The sequence below is a fragment of the Petaurus breviceps genome, unplaced genomic scaffold, assembly GCF_028583685.1.
Source record: "Petaurus breviceps papuanus isolate PSGF00001 unplaced genomic scaffold, PetGlider_PUasm1.0 171, whole genome shotgun sequence".
Lineage (NCBI taxonomy): Eukaryota > Metazoa > Chordata > Mammalia > Diprotodontia > Petauridae > Petaurus > Petaurus breviceps.
The window spans coordinates 10,979,954-11,006,577 of NW_027185754.1; the positions used below are offsets into that span (position 1 = coordinate 10,979,954).

At 35.6% G+C, this 26,624-nt stretch overlaps 1 protein-coding gene across 4 annotated transcripts in view; it reads right to left on the minus strand.

The window, feature by feature from the left end:
- Positions 1–26,624, minus strand: part of PHKB (phosphorylase kinase regulatory subunit beta) — a 251,881-nt gene that overhangs the window by 149,884 nt on the left and 75,373 nt on the right. For all 4 annotated transcript variants that reach the window (XM_069082551.1, XM_069082552.1, XM_069082554.1 and 1 more), the window contains 2 exons: positions 19,170–19,250; positions 2,696–2,811 (listed from right to left, as the gene is read on the minus strand). In XM_069082551.1, coding sequence (XP_068938652.1) covers positions 2,696–2,811; positions 19,170–19,250 — 197 coding nt within the window. The remainder of the gene's footprint in view (positions 1–2,695; positions 2,812–19,169; positions 19,251–26,624) is intronic.

A 26,624-nucleotide genomic window follows, 5' to 3' on the forward strand; every position in this document is an offset into this window, starting at 1 on the left:
ACCTGAATGGGAAAAAAAAAAAAAAGATTGTGGATAGAAATATATCCCACAGCAGATACTACCTTGTGTCCACAACCATGAGGTATATTTCTTCCAGATGTCCTTCCAATGATCAATACCATGCAATTTTCCCCTTAGATCCATGTTCTCTCATGCTTCTGAGTACTGTTTTCCCCAAGAACTCTGATTTCACTTTTTCTAAGGCTACATGGTGTCCATGGGGGAACAATTTTTTTTTCAGAGAAAGTAATCTGGCTGTGCACCAAATCTCCTCAGATAAAATCCACTATAAGACCACTATTTCTTATTACAAACATATATTTCTTGCTCGATGGAAGGGTTCATCAGTTGAAGCCCCTCTCCACATAGAGTTGAAACTCCCCTACCCCACCATTTCTTCCCCTCCATTTTGCCACTTCTCATTCTCCTTTATCCCCTCTTCTTGCTGAGACTAGAGGACTTCTATCTTCACTTTATTGTTCATCCATTGATTTGCTTAAGATATATAACACATTCCTCTCTGTGATCAATCTCTCATCATATATATATACCGTCCCTCCCATTCTGCAATTTGGCACCAAAAAATACATCGATTCTTTCTCTATAGGTAAATTGTAAGGTTTAGTTCATGGTTGATACTTAAGGTTTGATACTTGATCTCTAGTTCTTTAAATTCCCCTTTCATCCCCCCAAAACCCCCTGGGTATTTTAGAAATAAAATTTCTCAATGGTCCTTCATTTATTTTTGTTTTTTTTTTTAACCCTACAGTCTTTCTCTTAAAAAAAACATCCTCTAGAAATGAGGCTACTTACTTCACTACTTATTCTTTCTTCTGTAGTTATTTTTCTTTACCTTTCTTTCATTTTGGTTGTTTAAGTGATTGTAAGTAAAATATTCTGCTCATCTTTTTTTGAGGGGGGGAGGATAAATGCCTTTTTTATTGAAATTCCATCCTTTTTCATTGATCATTAAGCTCATGTTTAGTGGGTATATGAGTTTGGGTTCTATCTTGAGATAGATAGTATCTTTTACTGATACTAACCTGATAGATCAAAGTATCCTTTGCTTTTCAGAATTTATTATTCCATTCTCTTATGTGGAATATTATACTATATACCTTCTTCTGAGAAGTCTCTTGGACTTCTCACACTGTAAGTAGCCTCTGCCCTATGGCTTCTTCCCCTGATTGGCTCTATTTTATGAAAGACATCCAGGCCAGCTGTGTCTTAATTCCTCCTCAGGCTGACTCTAGTCTTTCTTTACCATGTTTGCCACAGAAAGCTCTTGTAATTTTAGTATGTTCTCCATCACTTTATCTGCTTGTGTTCAGTTTGTTTTATTGAATTTTCTTCTTGAAATAGTTCATGATTTTAGCCTTTTTTTCCTTATATTCCCATTACTCACTTTCTGACTCCTCTCCCTTTGATAGTGGGTATATACCCACAGGGCTAGACTCCGTCTCCTCTCACATTGGGAGTCCACTGGCTTTGGTCTCTTCTTAAAGAACTGGTTCCAGGTGGATTTCATTTGCCTTTTCTTGAGACCAAGTGCAGGTATGTATGCTAACTCCCTGCCCATGTCCATCCCTCCCTCCCTCCTATTCTTTCTTCTTTTTGCCTGAGATGGGTAAGTGATTACTGTTTTTTGTGTGGTAAGGGCAAAGCAAGGTCAGTGTTCTGAGCAGATTCCTTGCAGCCTTAGGGTTTCCTAACCCATGGGATCACCCAATCCTTCCCCATGTAGCTGGGCAGAGACAATGTCTTCTGCTAGTTACAACAGGGTAAAGGGAAAGAAGTTCCATCAGTCTCTGCCACACAAGGAGAAACATTGTGTAGGTACTAAAACCCAAGCCAGTAGGTTGCTTTGTGCATCCTCTCAGAATACAGAAGCTGTTGAGAGAGGGATTTTAGTGTTTTACAGATTAGCATGGTAATTCATAAGGCTCTTACCTTTATGGGCTTCTTGCTTTCATGTCTATGGATTTGGTTCTAATTGTTCTAACTCTGGTGTAATTATTCTTAAAGGGGATTTCTGAGTTATTGGGGCCTTGAAAAAAAGTTCCAATCCTCCATCTTATTGGTCATATGACCCAAAAATCCCTTTCTTTTTTAAACAGATAAGAAAAATGAGGGTAAGGAAGTGAAATCATTTATCCAATGTAGCTGTTGTAGGGTCAGGACTTGAACCAGGTCTTCTGACTCGATATTTCCTGAGTTTTTTTTTCTATTACACTATTTAGCCTCCCCATAATGATATTTAGTATTAAATATGAGTTAACACTAAATATTTAGCATTAAATATGAGAGGGAATATAAAGTCCTTTGTAGTTTGTTTCTAGGATATGACATACCTAGACTTTCAAAGGATGCTATTTCAAAGGGGAGTGAGGGCAATTGAAAGAATTCAACAGAAAGTTCAGATGCTGCATCAACTGTGAAGATTGAATTCTATAAGCTAAGATGGGGAAAATTCCAGTTTCCTTGCTGAATCTGTTTGAAGACAGTGAATTCAGCTACCAGAACAGTTAATCTGGTACACTTGCTTTAATTTTAAGTGAATTTCATCTTCATTATGTATATAAAAATGAGTTGGAAAATTACCATAGAAACTATTCTGATGTACTCTTTTGATTTCCTATTCATATTCAAATTCTGCACATTTAAATCAAACAGCACTTAGAACTCTGAAAATTACCTCGAATGGAGCTCTGTACTACCATTATTGTATTTGCTTCCTCTTTCCCAGACACCAAAGTCAGGTACACGGTAGACTCTTTCTACACAAAATACCAGGTTTTGAATGAATGCAACCTAAGAAAAAAAGAAAAGAAAAATTCAAAGATCATTTGGCAAACCTAAAAATATACTTGCTCCAAATTACATTTTTAATATAGGTCTCAGATTTGTACTAATATTTCAGTGACTGTTCTAAATTTAAGAATTCTTGTTGATAATCATATTAGTATATAACTGTCACATCTGACAATACCAAAGCAAAATGTGAGCATCTACATGAATAAGTTTCCTAAAAGCATGGAAGAACCTTAGTAAACAAAACTAGGAACAAGAAGCAAAAAGTGGCAAAGAAGCAGATTTTCACATGATATTAGAAAAATACTTCCAAATAGCTAAAGCTGTATCAAAGTGAAAGACCCCTAAATCTCAAGACGCTCCACCATCCTGGTTCTTCTTTAGCTTATCAACCTTTTTTCATTAAATGAGATACCCAGAATAAAAAGCGACATTCCAAGTATGATCTGACTATGCCAGATACATAGAAATATTACCTCCCTAGTTCTGTTCATACACCTGTTAATACAGACCTAAGTTCAAATCCCCCCTCTGAAACATGAAGAAGGAAAAGGAGAAGGAAGAAAGAAGAAAGAAGGAAAAAAGGAGGAGAAGAGGGAGAAGGAGGTAGCAGCAGCAGCCTAAGACTGTTAACTTTTTGGTCACCACTTAAGATTCTAGTTCACGAAAACACCTAAATATTTTTTCACATGTACTGCTAATTATTCCCATCTTGTACTTGAGAAGTTAAGGGCATTAACATTAATATCAAACAGTTAATGATTTATTACAATGGTTGGCACAAAGTGTTAACAAATGCTTCTTGCCGACTTCTGGAAGTTAACCATTCAATCAGCTCCAAATACTAACTATATAAACATTTAACGTGCATCTCTCCATCGATAGTAAAAGAGAATCAAGATATTTGTCTTTTTTCAATCCTGTTTTATCTCTCTTATTCTCCATGACCTTTCAAAAATCACTAACAGTTCTTCGTCAATTGCAGCTACTGAATTTTTCATTAACCTGTAATTCTTCTAGATTTGGCAACTTAAACATTAAGGCAGCTGGGTACTTTCTACCTCCCTAAATTATCTTATGTATTACCTTTTCTACATGTTTAAGGGGTAGTTCTTTTACTTCTTTGATCTTCCATTTTACCCTGGGCTAGCTTAAATGCACATACATTAATTTTTATTGTCCTTAATTTTTCATACAAGTCTAAGGTCATTCAGGACTTTAGCATACCCGATATTATTCTTACAGGTCTACTCAAGAGTGGTATATTAATCTTCTTATAATTTTTCCTTATTTACTTCTGTACATGTTGCTGTGTTCTTGGGCTATTTTTTTTTTTACCTTGGTTAATTGTCCTCTTTTATCCCCTTTGTTCTCTTTGGGTAACTTTCCATTTCCTCCACAGTCAGAATTTCTCTCCATGTCTTCAGAATTTTGTTCTTGAAAATTTTCTAATCTCTTCTGGATTGACTTACTCTTTAGTATATTACTGTACAGAATTCAGCTTAGTCTTTCTACTCTTAGATATCTATTCTTCTCAAAGCCAAGACATAACTTCTGACTATTCTATAAGCTAATCTTGTCATTTTTTTTTTTTTTTTGTCAAAGCAACTGGGGTTAAGTAACTTGCCCAAGGTTGCATGGCCAGTTCTTTTTTGTGTGGCTGTTGAGTATCTGAGGCTGGAACCAATCCCGGGTCCTCCCGATTCCAGGGCCTGCACTCTTACTCACTGCGCCACCTAGCCACCCCTAATCTTGTCACTCTTTACCTAAAATTCTAAGGCACAATAATCACATTCCCATAAGGAACTCATCATTTCCACTCTAGCAACCAGTTCTTCCTTTAAAATGAGAATCAGATCTACAAAAGAATATTTCCTTATTTAGTCCCACATTTTATGAAGGATAAAATGATCATTGAGGAAAGTAAAGAAATTATTAATTGCTTTGCGAAGCAAATGCCCAGATAACTGAAGTTCTCTCTATTTCCTCCATCTTACCTCGTACCAGCAATCCATTTCTTTAACTCCTCTTCTAATTTTTTTTTCTTTCTCTCCAGGTAGCATATACTATATTCCAATGACATTATGACTTGTGTTTCTGGCTCCATTGACCTTTACCCACATACTTTCCATGTGATTTTCCTTCATACCAATCAACTCCTGGAATTCCTCACAAAATATTTCTTCTTAATATACAATTTCTTCTCCCCTTTTAATCCATATAGTTGTTCAGGAATAAAAGGCTTATTCTAGTCACAGATTCCACCCCCTCAAGACTTGGTGATACTATGAGGTCAAATTTGCCTTCTTGTATTAAGAATACTAATACAGGGGTGTCTAGGTGGTGCAGTGAATAGAGCACCAGCCCTGGAGTCAGGAGGATCTGAGTTCAAATCCGGCTTCAGACACTTAACATTTACTAGCCACGTGACCTTGGGCAAGTCACTTAACCCCAATTGCCCAGCCTCCCCCTTTCCAAAAAGCAAAAAAACAAAAAAAAATCCCCTGCATTTAGCACAGTTCTTGACATATATGAAGTGCTTAATAAATGCTAGCCAATTATTTCTGGGGTGGTACCATTATCTTCCTAGTCACCCAGGTTCAAAACCTTAAGAGTGACCTCTTACTCTTTCTTTTCCCTTATCACTCTTACCTTTAATTGCTTGCAGAATGCCACTGGACATCCAAAACTCATAGTCCAATCCTACTTCTATACATCTTATATTTCATTCCCTCCAGTCATACTGTCACTACCCTACTTCCCATATCTACATCTTTTGAATGCACAGATCCAACCACTCCACTTCCCTGTTCAGTGCCCTTGATGGATCTCTAAAGTATGAAATACAAAATTTTGTCGTATTAGTCTAGTATTTAAATTTATTTATTAGTTTTACATTTAAAACTCTCCAGAATCTGACTGTTGCAACTACCATTCTAGGTTTATTTCCTATTGCTCCTGTTTATATGCAGTATATTCTAATCAGACACAACTATGAGTTTTTATATTTAAAGCTTGGGAAATTCCCCATCTCTAGGGTTTTAAAAAGACCATTCTTCTTGCTTGGGATTCACTTCTTTTCAACTCCATTAAAATGATAAAAATCTTTCCCTTCCTTCAGGGCTCAGTTCAGGTGCTGTCTCCTCCATAAAGATTTCCCGAATACCCACAAGGGAAAATATTTTCTCCTCATACTTTCCAAGAACATTTTGCCTGGATTTCTTCTCTGCTGGTGCAATATCTTATATTATAATTATCTATGTAAATGCCACTTCTCCTCTAGATTCTTAGACCAAATTTTTTTTTAAATCTTTGTATTTTTAGGACCTTGCACACAGTGCATATTTATTAAATATTGATTATGTTTGCTATTATAGGTAACACTTAAAGGGAGGTAGCATGGAGTAGGGGATAGGGCAATGAACTTGGAGTCTAGAACACCTGGGTTCAAATTCTGCCTCAGATACTTATTAGCTGTGTCACTCATGGTGAGTCACTTATCTTCTTTGGGTTTCAGTTTCTTCATCTATAAAACAAGGGAGTTGGATGAGAAGGTCCCTTTTAGTTCTAAATCCATCATTTTCTTGTCATCCTATCCTTTCAGTTGTATCCAACTCTTCATGATCCTATTTGGGGCTTTCTTAACAAAGATACAGGAGTGGTTTGCTGTTTCTTTCTCCAGCTCATTTTACAGATGAGAAAACTGAGCCAAAAGGGTTAGGTGACTTGCCCAGGGTCTCACAGCTAGCAAGGCCAGATTTAAACTCAGACCTTCCTGACTTCACCCTGGTGCTCTATCTACTGTGCCACTTAGCTGTCCTAAATATATCCTATGTTCTATGAAATTCTTTCCTAGTTCTATGAAATGACAACATTTTGTTTAAACTCTAAAATATGTCCCTGCTGTAATGTTCCTGCCACCAATATAGATCATAGCCCATACAAACTTTCTCATTTCTGTGATTGTTTTTCATGTCTTCCATTCATTTATCATGGAAGATCTATCCTATGTGCTAGAGGTTGTCTTCTAGGTTTATTTTTTTTTAAATATTTCTAATACAACAGTGAAGCCCATGAATCATCTGTTTGTCCCACCTCCTTTTCTAATCATATGCTACCTTGATGATATCTTTTTAACTACTTCTTGGACTAAGATGAGGATTTTTTTTTTTTAAATCAGAGACATTTTCAAAGCTATCTTGTATCCTATTTTCCTTGGAAAGTCTTCAAAGAATTTCTCCTCAGATTATATAATTCTATCATAACCACTACATCACACAGTTGACAAGAGCAAATATGTCCAACTCTAAGGAACTTTAACCAAAAGGGGTCTCCAGGAAAAAAAAGAAAGGTATGTAGACCTATTATAATTGTCCTGAAATAGCCTACCAACTTTGTCAAATCAAGAATATTCCAAACATCTGCAAAATAATCTCTTTTTCAAAGGTCAGTAGACTGCAGAAAATCTCAAACTATCTATATTCACTAAAAACTTTTTAAGATTTTTAAGCAAGCCAGGTCAATTTGTCACACCATGTAGCAACACTTAAATATGTCCTTTTAAGACTTCCAGTCAAGGAGACCTGTGAGGTATCAGAACTTTCCCAAAAAAGAAAAAAAAAACTATCTGAAGAGTATGCTATTAGTAGAAGAGACTTCAAGATGCTAAATTTAGTGTTTCTATCTTATCTGCAATCAGTATCGAGCTCACATGACATTTGAGAAACTGAAGCCAATATAGGGCCATGTTCAGATTGCTTTGATACTGCTGAGTAAAGACTGAGAATTTAAAAATAGGTGACTTGGGCTACTGGTAAACAATCTTTTCTGTCACATCAGGAACTGCAAATAGCTGTTTATGCTCAAGCATAGGTTAATTAGAGAAGAGGGAAATATGTTATTAATCTACTGATCTAAATTCATATTACCTTTAGAGTTTGCTACTCAGCTTTCCATATATACATGTTAGTTTGGCAATAATTCTGAAAACATTTTTATAATTCATAAGCTACCTATGCCACATGTTTGAGAATGCCACAACAAAAGGCTTTATAGCTACTAAGGCCAACATATTTTAATTCCCTAGTATTCTCATCTTGACAACCACCAATAAATTCTGTTTTACAAAGAAGGCATTTTGCTGTCCTACTAGGATTATTTTTTATATACAATAGGCAATTTCAAGTAAATGTTGCATTCCTTACATGTGGTTGTACTCCTAAATGATTTTATTCATCAACACTTTCAAGATTTAGCAGCAGAAAATGCTAACAAAACTTGTATATCACAGGGGCATAGAGTTAAATTAGGCAATGAAGAGCTGGAGGGACTTTAAAACCCAAGCTGTCACTAAAACTTCATAGCTGTGTTTCACAATAAAATAGCCACTGTAACATCTCAGCTTAGAGTAAATCCCTGTAATAGGAACATCTACTGAAAAAATGTTCAACTGCATTCAGGTGAAGGTTATTTCACTACAAACAGAGAAATTATTCCCCAAGCATATATCTGATTAATGTACTAGATTCTTAGGGTTATCAAATGTAAAAGTAGCAATTAAGGAGTGATGTTATTATAGAGTTTAATTACTGATATTATGGTTTCTTTTCCTCCCATTGTTTCTAAAGGAGGTGAATTTACATTATTCAGGTATCACCTTCACCAAACTAGAGTTTTCAGAAAATTTTATTTTAGTTTTGCTATTATGGCGTGACCACTGTGGCTTGCTGAATCTCTTAGAATCCTATCTTTCTTGTGTAAGCTTAAAATGCTTTCATATACTTCAGAGTTGAAACTGTCCCTGAACAGCTAGGGATGTGTTCCCAACCCTGAAAAAGAGTTCCTCTCCTATGGTTCTGCACCATAATGCCTTTCTTCTGAGGTCACCTTTCCACTGTTACAGGTTATCCCTACATATACCACCTGACCTGGAGATCTCTGCCATGTAGAATGCCCAAGATCATCACAGCATCAGGGCAATGGATGCTACCCTCACCCCCAAACTCAAATCTAGCCTTCACTTCCTACTAAATACTCTGGAACCATACTTTAAATGTTAAACAACTTCCTCTCCCACTAGACGTCTTCCTCTCACATTTCCTCCATCCTCTGGCGTGCTGAAATGGAACATTCTCTTCAAGTTACTTAATTTATATTCCTCTCCAAGACTAGCTACTGCTTCTCTCTCAACTCCTGACACAAAAGGCAAGGAAGAGGAGTTGGCATACTCAGCCTCCACTCACATTTCAGATATCATCATAGCAACCACCTCTTTTCTCCTTTAAAATTCACTCCATCCTCGCCAGATTCTTGTCATTGTCATCTATGGATTTCTAAATCACTCTTGCTTCCTCCCCACCAACAATTCTAGTACCCGAGTTATTTCCTCCAACATAGTCACTGTTACCTTTGAACACCTCAGTTTCACAGTTCCTCAACCTCTTTAATTCTTCTAGCTATGATCTACCTCAATCCTACACTGATATGATCATACCTCTCATCACTTTGCCCCATCTATTCTATTCAGACTTTGAAGAATATGATTGCTATAAAAGTACTTTGATAGGAAAAAGAAGTTCACTGTAATACTCTGAAAGTTTCCAAATAATGAATACTGAAAGAAATTTGCAACACTTTGGGTTGTGAAATGGTTTCTAGAAATTGTATCCTGAACAGTTCAGCTTTTAGCGCCAGATGACAAGCATCTGCCCATATTCAAAGGCCTTACTTTAACACTCTGCAGCCCAGTGCCTTCCCTAAAACATATACACATACACAGAGACCCAGACAGACACACACACACACATACCCTTCCCAAATATTTCAAATAAGAATCAGAGAAAAAGAAGTAAATTCCTATTGTTAAGATGTATATATATTTATCTGATTCCCAAAAGCAGAATGGAATATTTGCAAAAAACATAAGACTACAGAGAATCAAAATAAACTCAAGAAATTAGATATTCTATTCAAGTGATTCTTTAGTTTTAAATATTTAAGGTTAGCATCATTATAGCAATATCAGAGGCTATACATAGTTCTTCTAAGGTTTTGATGTCTGCATGTTATATATAGTGCCACTTGGGTTAATTATATGTATAAGCTCTCAAATTCAATAAAAATAATTAAAACATTATATTAGTAACAGGACCTACCTAGATTTTTCAAGACTATGCATCAATCCTAATCATAGAGGGTCTGCCACTGAACATCCCATCATGTCTCTTAGTATATTATTTTGATGTTTATTTCCTCCAGCTTAAATCACTTAAATTACATTTTAATATAAGCTCTTTTCCTGTAGTGCCAGTAGTCTTATAAACTATTTCTCTCACTGTAATGGTAATTTGAAGACCTTCCCTGGCCCCTAAAAGGCCAAATGTAATCACATGGAGTCCGTGATGGGAGGATTTTGCTGAAGAGCCCACAGGAAGTTAGGAGTCAGAGCAGTTAAGAGTTGGAGGGAAGAGAGGATGCACCCAAGGTGACAGCTAGGCTTGTGAGCATTTGTTTGTGGGAAGGCTAAAGGATGGTGTCCCTCCCTGCTGTATTATGATTTATTAACTTCTTTATTGCTTTGATGGATTCAGTTTCCTAGTATTGGGATTTATATTTCTGGTTCCTGAATATTTTGCTTCTGTCTTCTACATGGAGAGTCTATTATATTTTGTGATTGAGAACTATGCTGGCATTTTCATAGTCACCATTAGCTCTATGAATATTGTATTGGCACTACACTCACTGCACCATATTTTGAATACCTTTGTTTCTTTAGACCTACGCAATTTTTTTCATGTCACACTTAGAAGATGGAAAGAAAAACTGGTGACAATAAAAAGATATATGCAATGCTCTAACTTGGTATATTTTATCTAAATGTTTATGTTTCTTTGAAATGTATAGCAATTGTGTGTTTAAGGGCAATATTTAAAATGTATGATTATTTAGTTTGTGTTCTATTTTATTACTTAAAAGCTGTGAGTAGAAAAACTTAAGTAATAGTGCCTATGAGAAATCTAAGTATTTGTACAATATTGCCCTAATCAAAAGTAGCACCATCAACCAAATAGTACCTTATATAATTTACAGACATTACACCTTAGAAGAAATAACTCTTAAGTATTAGCCTTGGAAAAAAAAAAAACAACAAAGCCAAAATGGGTCAAAAATACCAGATGTTACCTCCTTTCCTGGTTCATAATTACCAGTTATTAGATTGATTGACCCTTGAAAATCTTCAATACTAAGCATGCTATTAGATATTATGGGTTTATTTCCTTTAGTGCTGACCAAAAGAATAAGGGGAAATTTGTATGATTCTTATATCTTCTTTCCTAGTATAATCTGTTTGACCAGTCAAAAATATCTACAGATATCTTTAGAGACGACTAACAGAAGTTGCTTGATTTATGTATATAGGCTTCCAAATGCCTTCAATTAGGATAACTGAAATATGGTAAAATATTATTTCATTTACAGGGTGAAGGAATGATTACTAAATAATAAACCATGGCTAATAATTTTCAGAGATAACAATTAACTTTGGGAGATTAAAAGGAGATTTTCTAACTTTACATGTTTCTCCTTTGGGAAAGATTAATAACAATAATAATAATAATAATAGTATTTACATAGTGCTCCAAGGTTTGCCAAGTGCCTTATAAATGCATCCTATTTTATACTCATTGGGAGGTCTAGGAGGCAGGCACTAGTTATTATTCTCCTTTTAGAGATAAAGAAAATGAGACAGACAAGAGATTAAGAAACTTGCCTGTGGTCACACAGATATTAAGTATCTGGGGCTGGATTTGAACTTAGGTCTTCCAACTATAGATAGAGTACTCTATCCACTGAACCACCTAGATCCAGAATCTAGGTGGTTCATTTCAGTTTACACATTATTTATAAAAATTATTCATTTTTAAATGTGCTTTTGAGGTACAATGAAGAATATTTCAGATGATGAGACTGCTATAGACTGCTCTTGATTCCTAGTACGTAGCAATGAGTAATGTGGCAACTCCTTCTAAAGAATCCCTTAGAATCCATGCTGACTATGTGCTTTGGATAACATGGATTGTGTCACCAAGCTCTAATGTAATGGGAAGCAGGATAACTTCTCAGTTGCACCAGTACAATCAGATTGGCATCTTCATTGTTATTTTTAGAAATAAACTTTGCAAAGGCTCCAAGTAACTTTTTTCTGTTTACTCTGCCTTTAAAATAGAATTCTGAAGAATCTCTATGACTTACAAGAAGTTAATTTCAGGAGAAAAATGAGATGATATAAGCCCTTGAAACAACTCAAGAAAGTTGATTTATGCCACAATTAATTAGCTGAGCTCCTAAAACTAACTATAAAAAAGTAAAATTTAGGAAATTTAATTATTTGTGAGCAAGTTAGGACAAGCTAGAAATTCGAAATTCCTTCGTTTTCTTTTTTTTTATGTGTAAATAAAGGAAAACAACACCAGAAAATTTACAAATGAAATGATGCTAAAATAGTACCATCATAGAAACTCTTATTTATATAGTATCTTTTTCTTTTTTTTTTTTTTCAGGTGGAAGGCAGGGCAATTGGGGTTGACTTGACCAAGGTCACATGGCTAGCAAATGTTAAGTATCTGAGGCCAGATTTGAACTCAAGTCCTCCTGACTCCAGGGCCAGTGCTCTATTCACTGCACCACCTAGCCACCCAATTTATATAGTATGCTAAGTTTGGAAAATTATTTACATACAGTGTTTGAGTGAGGATCTGAACTTAGGTCTTCCTGACTCTAACTCCAGCACTCTATTACCTATACCATATACCACAAAGTCACATACTAAAGCAAAAAAATATATATCAACATGGTTGCATAGTCCTTTTGCTTGAAAGTGAGAAAATCCTTAGTCACAGAGCAAATCTGAAGTATTAGATAGCTCATCAGATTAAATGGAACAGTGTGACACTAAAAATACATAATACTTTCTCAGGATCCAAACAAGGGTGGCTGTGTAAAACAGATTTTCACCTATTCAACAGAGAAATGGTTTTGCCCAGCAGGTGATAAATGGTGCAGACTCTTCTCTAAGGAGACCCAAGGATACGAAAGCCTACCATACAGTCACTAGTTACCCCAAGTATTTGGGATTCCCTACTCATGTCCTCTGCTAGATTTCTATGATTTCTATGATTGTTCTTGCTCTTGCCTTCTATTGGGTAAATGTTAGTATTACTGCTTTTGTTGTTATTTAGTATATGTTTCATGTCTAAAAGTCAACGGTGTCACTGTGACTTATTTTATATAAACGGGAAGCATCCTAATGGATCTTCAGGCATGAAAGTGGTAAACAGTAGGAGTGTATTCCCCTCCACATGAGGGTTTAAGAGAGGACTGTGAAAAAAAAGTTTGAGCAGTAGCTACATGATCATGATTGTGGCTGGCCATGTTGCTGATGTATCAATGCAACCTACTGAAGTGGGTGTAGGTAAGATAAAAAAAAGCCAGTCATAACCCAGGAAGAGAGAGATTGGAGAAAGTTAAGGGTAGTGCTATGCTTCTTTACTCCTGGGCTATAAGTAAAAATTAACCCTTTAAAAAGACGTCATTTAAAATTACTGTGTCTCTTAGTAAGTTATGAAAATCCCTTAGGAATGACTCTATTAGTCACTACAACTTAAAAGGAATGTAGATAAACTGAGGAGAGATACAGATTCTTAAAAAAAAAAAAAAAAGACAGGCATCTAAGGGGTACCATAAAAAGTGTGCTGGACCTGGAGACAGGAAGACCTGCATTTAAATCCACCTACAAGACATTCATGGACACTGGCAAATCATTTGATCTCTCTGAACCTCACTTTCCTTAACTACAAAATAGGGATAATAATAGCACTTACCTCCCAGGGTTGTCGTGAGGATAAAATGAAACAATATTTGTAAGAAGCTTTGAAAATCTTAAAGTATCACAAACATGTTAGCTCTTGTTATTAGCTACTATTACCTTAAATTTTAAAAAAGGCACAGGCATCCATTAACAAAACTTGTATTTTAAACCTTCACTTTCAAAATAACTTATTTCAGCTTAAAAAGCAAAATGAATAGATGAACAAAAATCTTTAGTTAATTTCTCTTTTGTGTGAATATAAAGGCTATTTATACTCTTTTACCCTTTAGCAACTGACTTTACGGATGTAGTCATTCAATATTCATTTGCTAATTCCCTACTATAAGTAAAAACTGCATATTCATGTCTAGAGTAATGGCATGTGGTATGCCATGAATTTTTTGATGGCCTTAATTAGGACATTTGTAGTTTACTGAATTTAAAATGATAATGTCTCTGACTTTTCTCAATTTTTTTAAAAGTAGATAACACTTTTTTTTTTTAAAGCAATTGGGCTTAAGTAACTTGCTCAAGTTTACATGGCCAGTTATTTCTGGGTGTGGTGCTAAGTATCTGAGCCCGAATTCAATCCCCAGGTTATCCTGACACTGGGACCTGTGCTCTTATTCTCTGAGCCACCTGGCTGCCCCCAAAGTAGATACTACTTTTAAAGTAGATACCTGGCATGGCCAATTAATTTTCCTTTTGTATATTCAATACTTGTCTGTTTGATATTTGATAATTTTCAGAAACCTGTAATTAAAAAAAAACTTTACATTATGAACTGCAAAGGATTCCCCTTTGTCCTCATTTTTCATCTAATATGACCTTAATAATGTGCACAAATTAAAAAATAACTCCTAAAATTGCCTACTTTAAAAATAGCTATTTTTAAATACACCAGCACTTTGACAAGTAAGGGTGAAAATCTATTGGGAAAACAAAAGAGAAAAAAGTGCAATTGATATATTGCATCACTGACACTACAAGTTTGAGCCTCATATCATCAAAACAATATCATTAAAAATGATGTTTCAAGTAGCATTTATGTTACCAAATTCAGGACATTCGTATTAAAGGTTCTTGAAAAGCTGAAATATCTGGTCATTACTGGCTAAATAAGATTGTTTACTTTTTGTTTGCTTTTACTATGGGCCTCTAAGGCAGAGCTCACTCATGCTGAATTGCCAAAAGAATATTTCTGCTCAAATTCTACCCTTGTATGCTACTCTGGTTATCTAAAATCCTTCCCAATAATATCAAGTCACATTTCTATAGCACTTTAAGCTTTATAAAGCACCTTCCTGAACAGGTAAGTATTGCTAGTATTATTTTCCACCATTAATAAGAGAGAAAATTAAGGGAAAAGGAATTTGTACATGGTCACACAGCTACAAATACTAGAGCTACCATTCAAAGTCAGTGTTTTTTCTACTATTCCATGATTTCTCCAAAAAAGTTAAATTTTCAGTGTGAAGGATACAGACAAGATAAGAAAGACAACAAAAACACTTTAATTTTTTATTTTGGACACACATATACATGCACCATCTTTTGTCTTTGGTACAATGACAAGTCACTATCACTTTACATGGAATAATCAAAAAGTAAGTAGAGTAACAGTTTGGGGGGGGTTGTATGTCTGAAGTTAAAAAAACACCTTTTGGGCATCGGGGAGGCAAAATTAGCCTTGGAAAACTTCACTTTTTAAAATGTTTTAGAAAAGTTTCTTTTGCTCCTTTTTGTGAATACTGAGAGTAGGCTACAGGGAACCAATAGTTTCTCTTTTGTATGTAGAAAAAAATACCACAATACACAAAAGGAAAAAAAATAAACAGCATTATATACTAGTTTAAAATTATAAAAAGCCAACCAAAACTTTGTGGGGGTTGGTGGGGCGGGGAGAGGGAATGGCCTTTTCTGAATATTTTAATTTCCTTCACATTTAGACAATTCATCTGTGGGAGTTACTATCCTTGTACTCACAACACAATGAAGCAGTTTATTACCTTTCCCACTTTCCCATGTAAATGACACCTTCATTAATCAATTAAAGAGCAGGATGTTTTCATTATACAAGGTCTAAGTTTAATGCAACATATGAGCTTCTTTCCAAATGAAAAGGAAGCAAAATAAGTAGATAAATTGCAGATGTGGGTTGAACCTGGTCTTCTTCACTTTACAGTTTTCCTCATGAATATGTATCAGATTCACTAACTTGCTAGTCTATCTCCTGACCTGGGTGTGAAAGTGACCCTAATTCTAGAAGGTGACATCAGTGGAGTTTGAGCTGAGGTAAGTATTAAACTAAAAAAGTCTTCAAATGTGGGCAAAATTATCCCAAGCACACACCTAGTGGAGTTTAGAAATGCTTATCACCAGAAGGGAATGAATTTCTCTGATCACAGAAAACAATAAAACCAACCATTAAAGGAGGAGGGGAATTATGATTTGTAGCAATAGAAGCATCCACAGTTATTAAATCACAAACATCCTGAAGCCTTTGAAAAACTACAGTAAAAAGAAGCATATTTATTTAAAACATTTAATGACATATACAAAACACATGTTGAAGGCCTCAGTAGAGCCACATTCTGGAAGGTTCATTGATGGATTATTGTCCAAGGACCACCAGACTGGCTGCAGGGAGAGAGGTTCATCACTAAAAAGTTTTACCACCAGGTGATATCTTTTAAAGACAGCAACCCATGAAACTATTTTCTAAGATGTGGTGGGTTTGCTTCTACTTGAAAAATAGGTACTGGTGATGGAGGAGGGTAAGGTCGAGGGAGAAGGGGGAGAATCTCAAAGCGTACCTGATTTTGCAGTCAGTAACATGTTGGATAAGTATTTGATGAATACACAGGACATAATTTGGTTCTACAGAGGACTGCAAAGAATGCAAGAAATTCAGGAGAATGCAAGAAAACACTCATTTCAAATTATTTGGACCCTGCCTTCTGACAATCTAATATTTCAAGAGGAAAGATCATTATTATGATCAGTCATGTACTGGGTATTGGCACTGTATAAGAAAAGTGGACATGATCATCCAGACTGAAGGTTATTAATACCAGGACTACAAATTCAGTGCTTTTTCTACTATGCCATGATGCCTTAAACACAAGCTGACTTAAGAGATTTCAGGGTTTGAAATGATCAACTAATATACTCCCTTCATTTTATGAATGAGGAAACCGAGCCTCAAAAAAGATTAAATCACTTGCCCAAGGTAGCAACTATAAATGATGAAGCTGAGTTTTGAATCCTAGTTGTCTGACCCTGAATCCATTGCTTAAAATATTGTTGGGAAAATGTTCATGATTCACAGAACACCATACCTGGCTTCCACTATAGTAATTTGAAGATAGTGAGACAAACAGATAGACAGATAGATAGATGTATATGTACATATACATACATACAAACATACAAATTCCTTGAAGACAGACTTTGTCTTTTTTTTATCTTTGCAACCCTAATACCTATACATCCTGAAATACCTAAAACACACTGAAATGAATACAACCAAAGTATTCACTTATTTGTAGAAGAGAATGCAAGAAAATACCCATTTAAAATTATTCTTCTCTCATTAGAGCGTTCTTCCTCTTCTGTTAAATCAGTATTGCATTGATGGTAGAAACTGAAAGAAGATTTAACAGATTGTAAACTATAGTTTCAGATATTTGAAAATTAGTGAACAGGGGCGGCCAGGTAGCACAGCGAGTAAGAGCAACGGCTCCAGTGTCAGGATGACCTGGAGATCGAATCCCGGGCTCAGACAGTTAGCACCCACCCAGAAACACCTGGCCATGTAACTTGGAGCAAGTTACTTAAGCCCAGTTGCTTAGGGGCAGCCCGGTGGCTCAGCGAGTAAGAGCACCAGCTCCAGTGTTGAGATGACCTGGAGATCGAATCCCGGGCTCAGACACTCAGCACCACACCCAGAAATAACTGGCCGTGTAACCTTGAGCAAGTTACTTAACCCCAATTGCTTAAAAAAAAATGAAAATAAAAATTAGTGAACAGGAATTTTCTTTCTACTTCTTTTATTTTATTTTCTTTCTTTTCCTTTCCTTTTTTTGGAACTGCTCTATGCATAAATAAGTGTTTAATGCAAATATGCCAAATATCAAACAATAACTCAAGCAATCAATTAGTATTTATATATGGTGAACTCTAACAGGGTCTTCATTCCACTTAATCCAGAGCACTAACTGTGGGGCTTTATAGGGGAAAAGAAGGCATATATCTTTGTGAAGAGTTAATTCTCTATGTGGTGTAATGAACATTTACCTTCATATTGATATTATAAAGACCAAAAAAGAGGGATTTGGTATTTGTCTTTTGGAAAATATCAAACACTCTTCTGGTGTCCAAATAGCAAAAATAAGAACACAATACGATACCAATAAAAATTTCCTTTTTAAAAAAAAGGAAATACACATGCCAATAAAAAAGAATGGGCTTCTGAAGATTGGAAAGGAGAATTTTTGCTAAAGAAATTCTCTTTTTCATTAAAGGTTATACCCCAAAGCTATTTTCAGAAGATATCTAGCTAAGCCTGTAAGATCTAAGCATCTTCATCAGCATGCAAAATATCATTCTCACCTCCTACCCTCACAGATGTTTTTACTTCTAGTGGACCTAAAAGACTTGTCTAAAAGTCTTGAGAGAATGGAGAGTGATGAATTCTAATAAATATTTTGATATACTGAGAAACTGACTTATTCTGGGATTTCAGAAACCCTCAAATGGAGATGGAATACGTTAGTATAATACCACATCATACCACATATCACAAAAAGCTGAGCTGGTTATCCAAGACACAGAGACAAATACATTTCAAAGCCCCAAAAATTCTTTTTGTTTAAACTTAAATGCTTGTGAGCTATGGTCAAGCCTAGACTTTAGAAAAATGAACTGTTGATCAAAGTTATACCTTATATCCACTGGCATAAAAGTGTTGCTTTAACATGATGAATTAAAGAATGTGTGTCAAAATCTATAAATTTGATGCCAACTTATATAAAACAAGTGCATGTGATGAAAGGACATACTGTATATTCCAAATTTTTTTTATTTTTTAAGGCATAAAAAGTTGTAAGGTTAAAAAAAAAATTCATTTTAATTTTAAAGGTCCAAACAATAAAAGCAATGAGCATGAGGAAGAAGAGAAGGAAAAATCTGGTGATCATCCTTTTTATCCTTGTTAAGTTTTTGACAAAGTTACACATTTTTATTTCAGACCATGTTGAATGCAGTCTTTGCAGCAATAAAATCTTACAACCTGTTATGTATTTTGCTTATTTTTCTTGTTAGGTTCTAAAAGTATAATGACTTTCTTGCTATATACCTCCTGATGAATGAATATGTAAAAAAAAGAAACAACTTAATTTGATGTTATACAAAGTAAGTTAAACAAAAAAACAAATGAGGCACATTTAGGAAATGTATTTTATTCTTGTAAAATTTTAGATGATATTACCTCATCAGTGTTGTAGATAATCTGAAGTCCTGAGGAAATCATTTCCACAAGGTAAAGAAGGTATAGGGATATAGTATTTATCTGAAATAAGATGACAATATGAAAATAGGTCAAGAGGAGATATCCAAGATAATGTGTCATGAAAGCAAGTGAAAAGTTAAAATTTGAAGTCATTTTGAGATAATGGTGGCAATAAAGGCCCCCTTCCTCCTAGATCATGATTAATCTGTTGACTTAATTCATTGAAAAACTCTTGACTTTCTTGTATAACACTATAACAATAACAGAATTGTAGTGATGGGTGACATTCGATTAGGAAATCTGCTTCAAGCAATGCTATTAAAAACTATCACTACAGCATTTGTTTTCAAAGATTTATTTGCAAACTCTAGATTAAAGTACTTTTGCTTAGGATTAGAGTTTCATTCTATAGGCAATTAGAGGGTGCCAAATTATCTGCAATGTACATATGTAAATGAAAAAGTTATTGGTAAATGACATATTAACATGTCAGTAATGACATAAACAGTAGGACATATGTCTAGAAAACAGTTCTTTCTGACTCTCCATGAATAAAGTATTAATGTAGCTACCTGCAGGGATAAATTAATTTTAATCAACAGGACAAAATATAATATAAATTATATAAATGGACAAATGAGTTGCTTTCTTATTTTAGCTTAATAGACTATTAAAACAATGCTATCATATGGTGAGCTATAACATCAGAGAATATCAGCAAGAAACAATGAACAAAATGATATATACTTTAACTGAATAACATTCTCATAAATCTATGTATAGGGTGAAAAGAGAGGTGAAAGTGGTAAAAACATTAAAATATTTACTTGAAGTTGAGAGAACTGCTGTTCTCTAAGCCCTCACTGTGCCTTTTTGTGCCTTTTTTGTTCCACCCACAAAGAATTTATTGAATATTCTGGCAGGGAATCCTTCAAATCAAATGGTCCTGCATAATGTATAAGTTAGAACATTCCAGGGCACATCATAGCATGCGACCTATTCATCTATTTCTTTCAGACACCATGGCTACTATGAATTTCTTCAGGTTGTCCTGAGGAACCTTGGGTTCAGGCTAACCCTGTAGCTAATGTTAATTCAAGGATTCTCTCAAGTTTTCATGAGTCTAAAAGAAGACAACTAGACACAGTAATTGTTCACTGACTCCCCAGGTTGACTCAAGTAAATACTTGAATGGTCTCTAAACTAAATTGGGTTTTCAAACCCAATTTCTAATGGATTTTTAAGAATGACCAAATGAGTCCAGAGAAAATCCCTTTAAACTCTGATACAGAATTTAATGGATTTCTTATTTCATTAATGTGGGTACTGCAAATTGCAACCCATTCTTTCCTTTTCATCCTGGCTGAATATTAAATGTTCCTCAAACACAACATTCCATCACCCATTATATATTTGGACAGGCTGGTCCTCATGGATAGAATGCTCTCCCTTCTTACCTCTGCCTCTTGGAATTCATGCTTTCCTTCAAAATTTAAATTAAGACATTCTATATGAAGCCTTAACTAATCTTCCCAGCCTCTGCTATCTTCCCTCATGAAACTACTGTTACATTCATTTGACAGCTCCAATTATTTTTCAGATACCTTGAAATGTATGTTCAGAAGACATCAATAAACTTAATATGTCACTATGAACTCATTTTCTTTCCCTTAAATGATCCTCATCCCCACTTCCCAACTTCCCTATTATTGTAGAGGGCAACATCGTTTTCCTAGTCCTGCAGGCTCACAACCTAGGAGTCATGCTTGATTCCTTAACAATCTTTCTCTCTCTCACACACACACACCCCAAACGCTAATCTGTCAACAAGACCTGCAGATTTCCCTTTTGCAAAATCTCTTGAATACACTCTCTTCTGACACTGACAGCATTCTAGTGCAGGTACTCAAAACCTCAAACCTAGATTATTGCAAATCTGCCGGCCTCAAGTCTATCCCCCCACTAATCCATCCTCCATTCAGTCACCAAAGTCATTTTCCTAAAGCTCAGGTCTGACCGTGTTTCCTTCTACTTAATAAACTCAAATTGTTTCCTATCACTGCCAGGATCAAATACAAAATGCTCAATTCGGCATTCAAAGCCCTTCACAACCTAGACCCACCACTGTAACCTTCAGTCTTCTTACATCTTATTCCTTACCACATACTTTTTGATCCAGTGAAACTGGCCTCCTTGCTGGAGCTCTTAAAGGAAATAAAAGCAAAATATACCTCTTCCCTCACAGTTGGGGAAGGAGAGCTCCTCCTAATGAACTAGCATTTATTGAGTGTATACATTTTGCATCGACTGTTTTCGTTAATTGTTTCTCTTTGTCACACAGATTTAGTGAAGCAGAGAATAGTAATAGGACATTATTGTGATATAAAGACAAATGGAATCAATTAAATATATTTTAAAAAGTAAATAACCTCCATATAGTCTCCAGTGAAAGAAAATTCTGCAGATTTCCCAGAGAACATAAAATAACAGTAAGAATTGTTCAAAAGAGAAATAATATTTTTAAGAGATTAAGAATGCAATTAAATCAGAGCTCTCAATGCAGAATTAAAAAGAAAACAAGCAGCAGTTAGGAAAAAATAAAAAAAAAACACAACAGAGAATTAATATCAAATCAATATAAAAATCAACAGAGGTTATCAGTGAGGGAATAACAGATATGGAGAAAAAAGAAAGAAGTGGAAGAAAATTTGACAAAAGAGAAGCAAAAGGCAACAACCTTAAAAAAATCTATAAAAGTTGAAAAAATTGATTGCCAAGTTGACATTGATAATTTATAAATACCAGATTATCCAGAAGAAAAAAATGAATAAAAGAGTCAAATATCATGTTGTAGGAAATAATACAAGAAAAATGACCAATATTTTTGAATACTACAACAAACTGAATTTAGATAAAATTCTAATCAACCAAATGAGATAAATCAAAACCAAATAAAATCAAAATAGATCAATATCAGGGGAAAAAACCCATGCACACCATAATAAGACACAAAGTGATTAAACTTAACAATTTATAGTTTTATACAAACAACATTTTGCAAATATCCAGGAGGAAGAACATCAACTATACAGAAATAATTAAAATTAGCCAAGAATAACTCCAGAGGCATAAGAAATTGAAAGGGAAATAAGAAGTATCAAACAAACAAAAGAGCTCCAGATAGATCCAAAACAACATATCCTGCAAAGTCATGTCTTATTATCAATGAAAAAAGTTAGATCTTCAAAAAAGAGAGTCATTTAGAGCATTCCTCAGAAACAAAGATAGATGAGCAGATTATTTGATTTGAAAAACACTTGAAAAAGAAAAAAAGATATATAATTATTAGTTTGTAAGATCATCGAGAACAAGGATTGTCTTTTGGCTCTTTTTGCATCTGTTGTACTTAGTACAGTGCCTGGTACAAAGTAGACACTGAATAAGTGTTTTTTGATTGATTATTGACTAATTCATAAGTATAATTATCCCAAAGAGAAAGACAACTCTCTCATGTTTATAGGTTATTGTTTAAAAAAAAAAAAGAAAATTAACTTAAAGAATAAAAGGAGATCAAGAAACAAAAATGATTTAGGGTGCTAACAATTTTAAATCATCTTAAAGCAATGGTTAGAAAGCCACAAATTAATATCTCTGTTGTACTATGTTTTTATTTATATTTTAAATACTTCCCTAATAAACTTTCATCAGTTTATGGGACAGAGTTTCAGGTTTGATACCTCTGTTTTAAATAATCAGAGTGGGAAAAGAAGAAGAGTTGAATTACTATTCCTCAGACTAAATATCGGACTTCCCTTTATGTAAATTATGAAGGCAAAATAGAGGGAAACAATAAATAGGAACAGTGAATAGGGAATGATGCCCTGAATAACAACTTGGTTAAAGAACAAGGTAAAAGAACACTTAATTACCCCCCCCCCAAAAAAAACACAGAAAAACAACCATAATTGATTTAAGGGGTGGCTAGGTGACGCAGTGAATAGAGCACCAGCCCTGGAGTGAGGAGGACTTAGGTTCAGGTTTTGGCCTCAGACACTTAACACAAAAAAATAGCCATGTGACCTTGGGCAAGTCACTTAACCCCAATTGCCCTCCAAAAAGCAAAAAAAAAAAAAAAAAACACTTTAATACCTATCTGAAAAAGAATAACAATGACACAATATATCAAATTTTCTAGGGATACAGCTAATGCATTACTCAGAAGAAAAAATCTATCTCTGAAAGAAGTACTGACAAAATAGAAAAAGCATTAATGAACTGAGTATGCAATTTAAAAAACAAGAAAGAAGAGTAGAGAGATTATGGCAGAGGACAGACAGCTGAATTCTCCTAACATTCCCCTTCAAATAACTTAGATATAATTCCTCAAATCAAAATTTGGAAAAGCAGAGCCAACAAAAGCTCAAGGAGAAACATTTTTCCAGTCTAAGACAATTCAGTAGGTGAGCAGTGGAGGTCTGTGACATGAGGCTGGGGGCTAACCCAGAGCATATACGGGAGCAAAACCAGCAGCAGGCCTTAGAGGTGGCTGTTAACAGTGGTTGCAGAAACAGTAGCAAACCTCCTCCAATTGATATAATGAAGAGGTTCTCAAAAAAAGAATTGGAAATTATTAACAAAAAAGATTGTTCCAGATAGCACTATAACAAAGAAAAATGAAAATTTAAATGAAAACTCATATAAAATGAAACTAACCAAAAAATAGTTATAATGGCCAGGCTTGGTACTGAGACAATGTAATGTCTTTTTTCACTGTATAAATGAGGGACCATTGTATGGAGTTGTGGATGTGTTCAATATGTTGCTTTTGCTGAACTTTTCCTTTCCTTTTAAAATACTTGTTAAACTCAACTGGTACAGAAATCTATCTTACCCTGCAGGAAAGTATAGTTTGAGGAGCAAATAAGAGAAGGGGAGGGGTGCTGATAGAAGAGAGGGTAGATTGGGGAACATTGTGGTCAGAAGCTAAACACTTTTGAGAAGGGACAGGGTGAAAGGAGAGAGAGAATAAAAAAAAATGGGAAAAAGAGGATGGAGGGAAATACATTTAGTAATCATAACTGTGAAAAAAAAATTTTGGAGGGCTCCCGCTTCCACCCCCTCCAATTCACATAAAAGTGAATTCTGAACAAAAAGTGACTCTGAACAAACTTTGGAGCTACAGAACCTACAAAATGACACAGAGAAGCTAACCTCCCAACAGAGGACAGCCCAGCAGGCCAGCAGGAAGCGGCTAGCGCAGTATGTAACCCAGCCCTGCACAAGACTGAGGTTTTAGCCTCAGGGTGGCCACAACCAGCTGCTGGCTGGAGGGACTTCAGATCACCAGCAGCTGTGGCAGTTTCCAGAATTATCAGTCCATAGATGTTAAGGACAAAATGAGAGGTCAGTGCAGTGTGGACTTTGTGAACCAGGAGTTCAGGAGTGGGGGAACACGGTCAGGCCTTTACCCCTTGGAGGGAGAAGTGGCTGAGATGCTGCGGCTGTGCAGCTGCTGCCATGTGGCTACTTCAGAGCTCCTGGCCTGCAGATTGTAGGGGGACAAAGTTACCAGTGTGAGGGGTAATCACCCTTGCTTTATTCTGCTTGGATATGGATCGCTGTCTAGGGTGGAGGTCCTGGGGTGCATGACCAGTTTGCCAGAGCATGTGAAGGCTTCAGAGGGAGCACCCAACTAATAGCTCCTGCAGCTGTGAAACCCCAGCGATTGGGGAAAGCTCCCCCCTGGTAGCAGAGTTCTACTGTGGCAAAAAGCTCAAAAGTCAAGTAACTGAGTGGCAACATGAGCAAAAGAGGGAAGCAAGGCAAGCACCGTGGTCTGACTCTGGATTCCTTTTTTGGGGACAAAAAGGATTGGGGCATGGAACAAGAGGAAGACAATGAAGTCAGAACTCCTGCACCAGAAGCTTCTAAGAAAAGAATCAGTTGCTTACAGGCCATAGAGGAGCTTAAGAAAGATTTTTAAAACCAAATAAGAGAAGTGAAGGAAAAATTGGGAAGAGAAATCAGAACAATGCAAGAAAATTATGAAATGAGAGTCAACAGCCTGAATGAGGAAAATCACACCTTAAAAAATGGACTAACTCAAATGGCAAAAGAGGCTCAAAAAGGCAATGAGGAGAAGAATGCCTTAAAAAAACCGAATTTGCCAGATGGAAAAAGAATCTCAAAAGCTCACTGAAGAGAATCATTCCTTCAGAATTAAACTGGAGCAAATGGAAGCTAGTGACTTGATGAGAAATCAAGATACTATTAAACAGATCCAAACAAATGAAAAAATAGAAGGCAATATGAAATATCTCATTGAAAAAATCACTGACTTGGAAAATAGATCCAGGAAAGATAATTTAAAAATTACTGGACTTCCTGAAAGCCATGATCAAAAAAGGAACCTAGAAATCATCCTCCAAGAAATTCTCAAGGAAAATTGCCCTGATGTTTTAGAACCAGAGGGCAAAATAGAGGTTGAAAAAATGCACTGATCACCTCCTGAAAAAGATCCCCAAAAGAAAACTCCTAAGAATATTATAGCCAAGTTCCGGAATTCCCAGATCAAGGAGAAAATATTACAAGCAGCCAGGAAAAAACAATTTGAAAACTGTGGAAACACAATCAGAATAACACAGGATCTGGCAGCTTCTATATTGAGGGATCGAAGGACTTGGAATATGATATTCCAGAGGTCAAAGGAGCTGGAATTAAAACCAACAATCACCTACCTACCCAGCAAAACTGAGTATCATATTTCAGGGCATTCAGTGGAATAGAGGACTTTCAAGCATTCTTGATAAAAAACCAGAGTTGAATAGAAAATTTGACATTCAGATACAAGAAGCAAGAGAAGCATGAGAAGGTAAACAGGGAAAAGAAATCATAAGGAACTTAGCAAAGTTGAACTACTTACATTCCTACATGGAAAAACGATAATTGTAATTTTTGAAACTTTTCTCAGTATGAGAATAGTTGAAGGGAATAGAAATGTATATATATACATATATATGTGTGTGTATACACATACATATATGTCTATGTAGGAGGGTATATGGGCATATGAATACATATGTTAGTATGTGTATATATGTGTACAGGTATACATAGACAGAGGGGACAGGACCAGTTGAATAGGAAGGGGTGATACTAAAAGGTGAAATTAAGAGGTGAGACAGGAATATAATGAGAGGAGATGGGGAGAGAGAATGGGGTAAATTTCTCATATAGAAGAGGCAAAGGAAAACTGTTACAATGGAGGGGAAGAACAGGAAGGCAATAGGGAATGAGTCAACCTTATTGTCAATGAATTTGGCTTAGGGAGGGAATGACATACACACTAAATAGGGTATCTCACCCTATAGGAGAGTAGGGGAGAAGGGGATGAGAGGGGGGATGATGGAAGGGAGGGCAGGCTGGGGGGGGGGG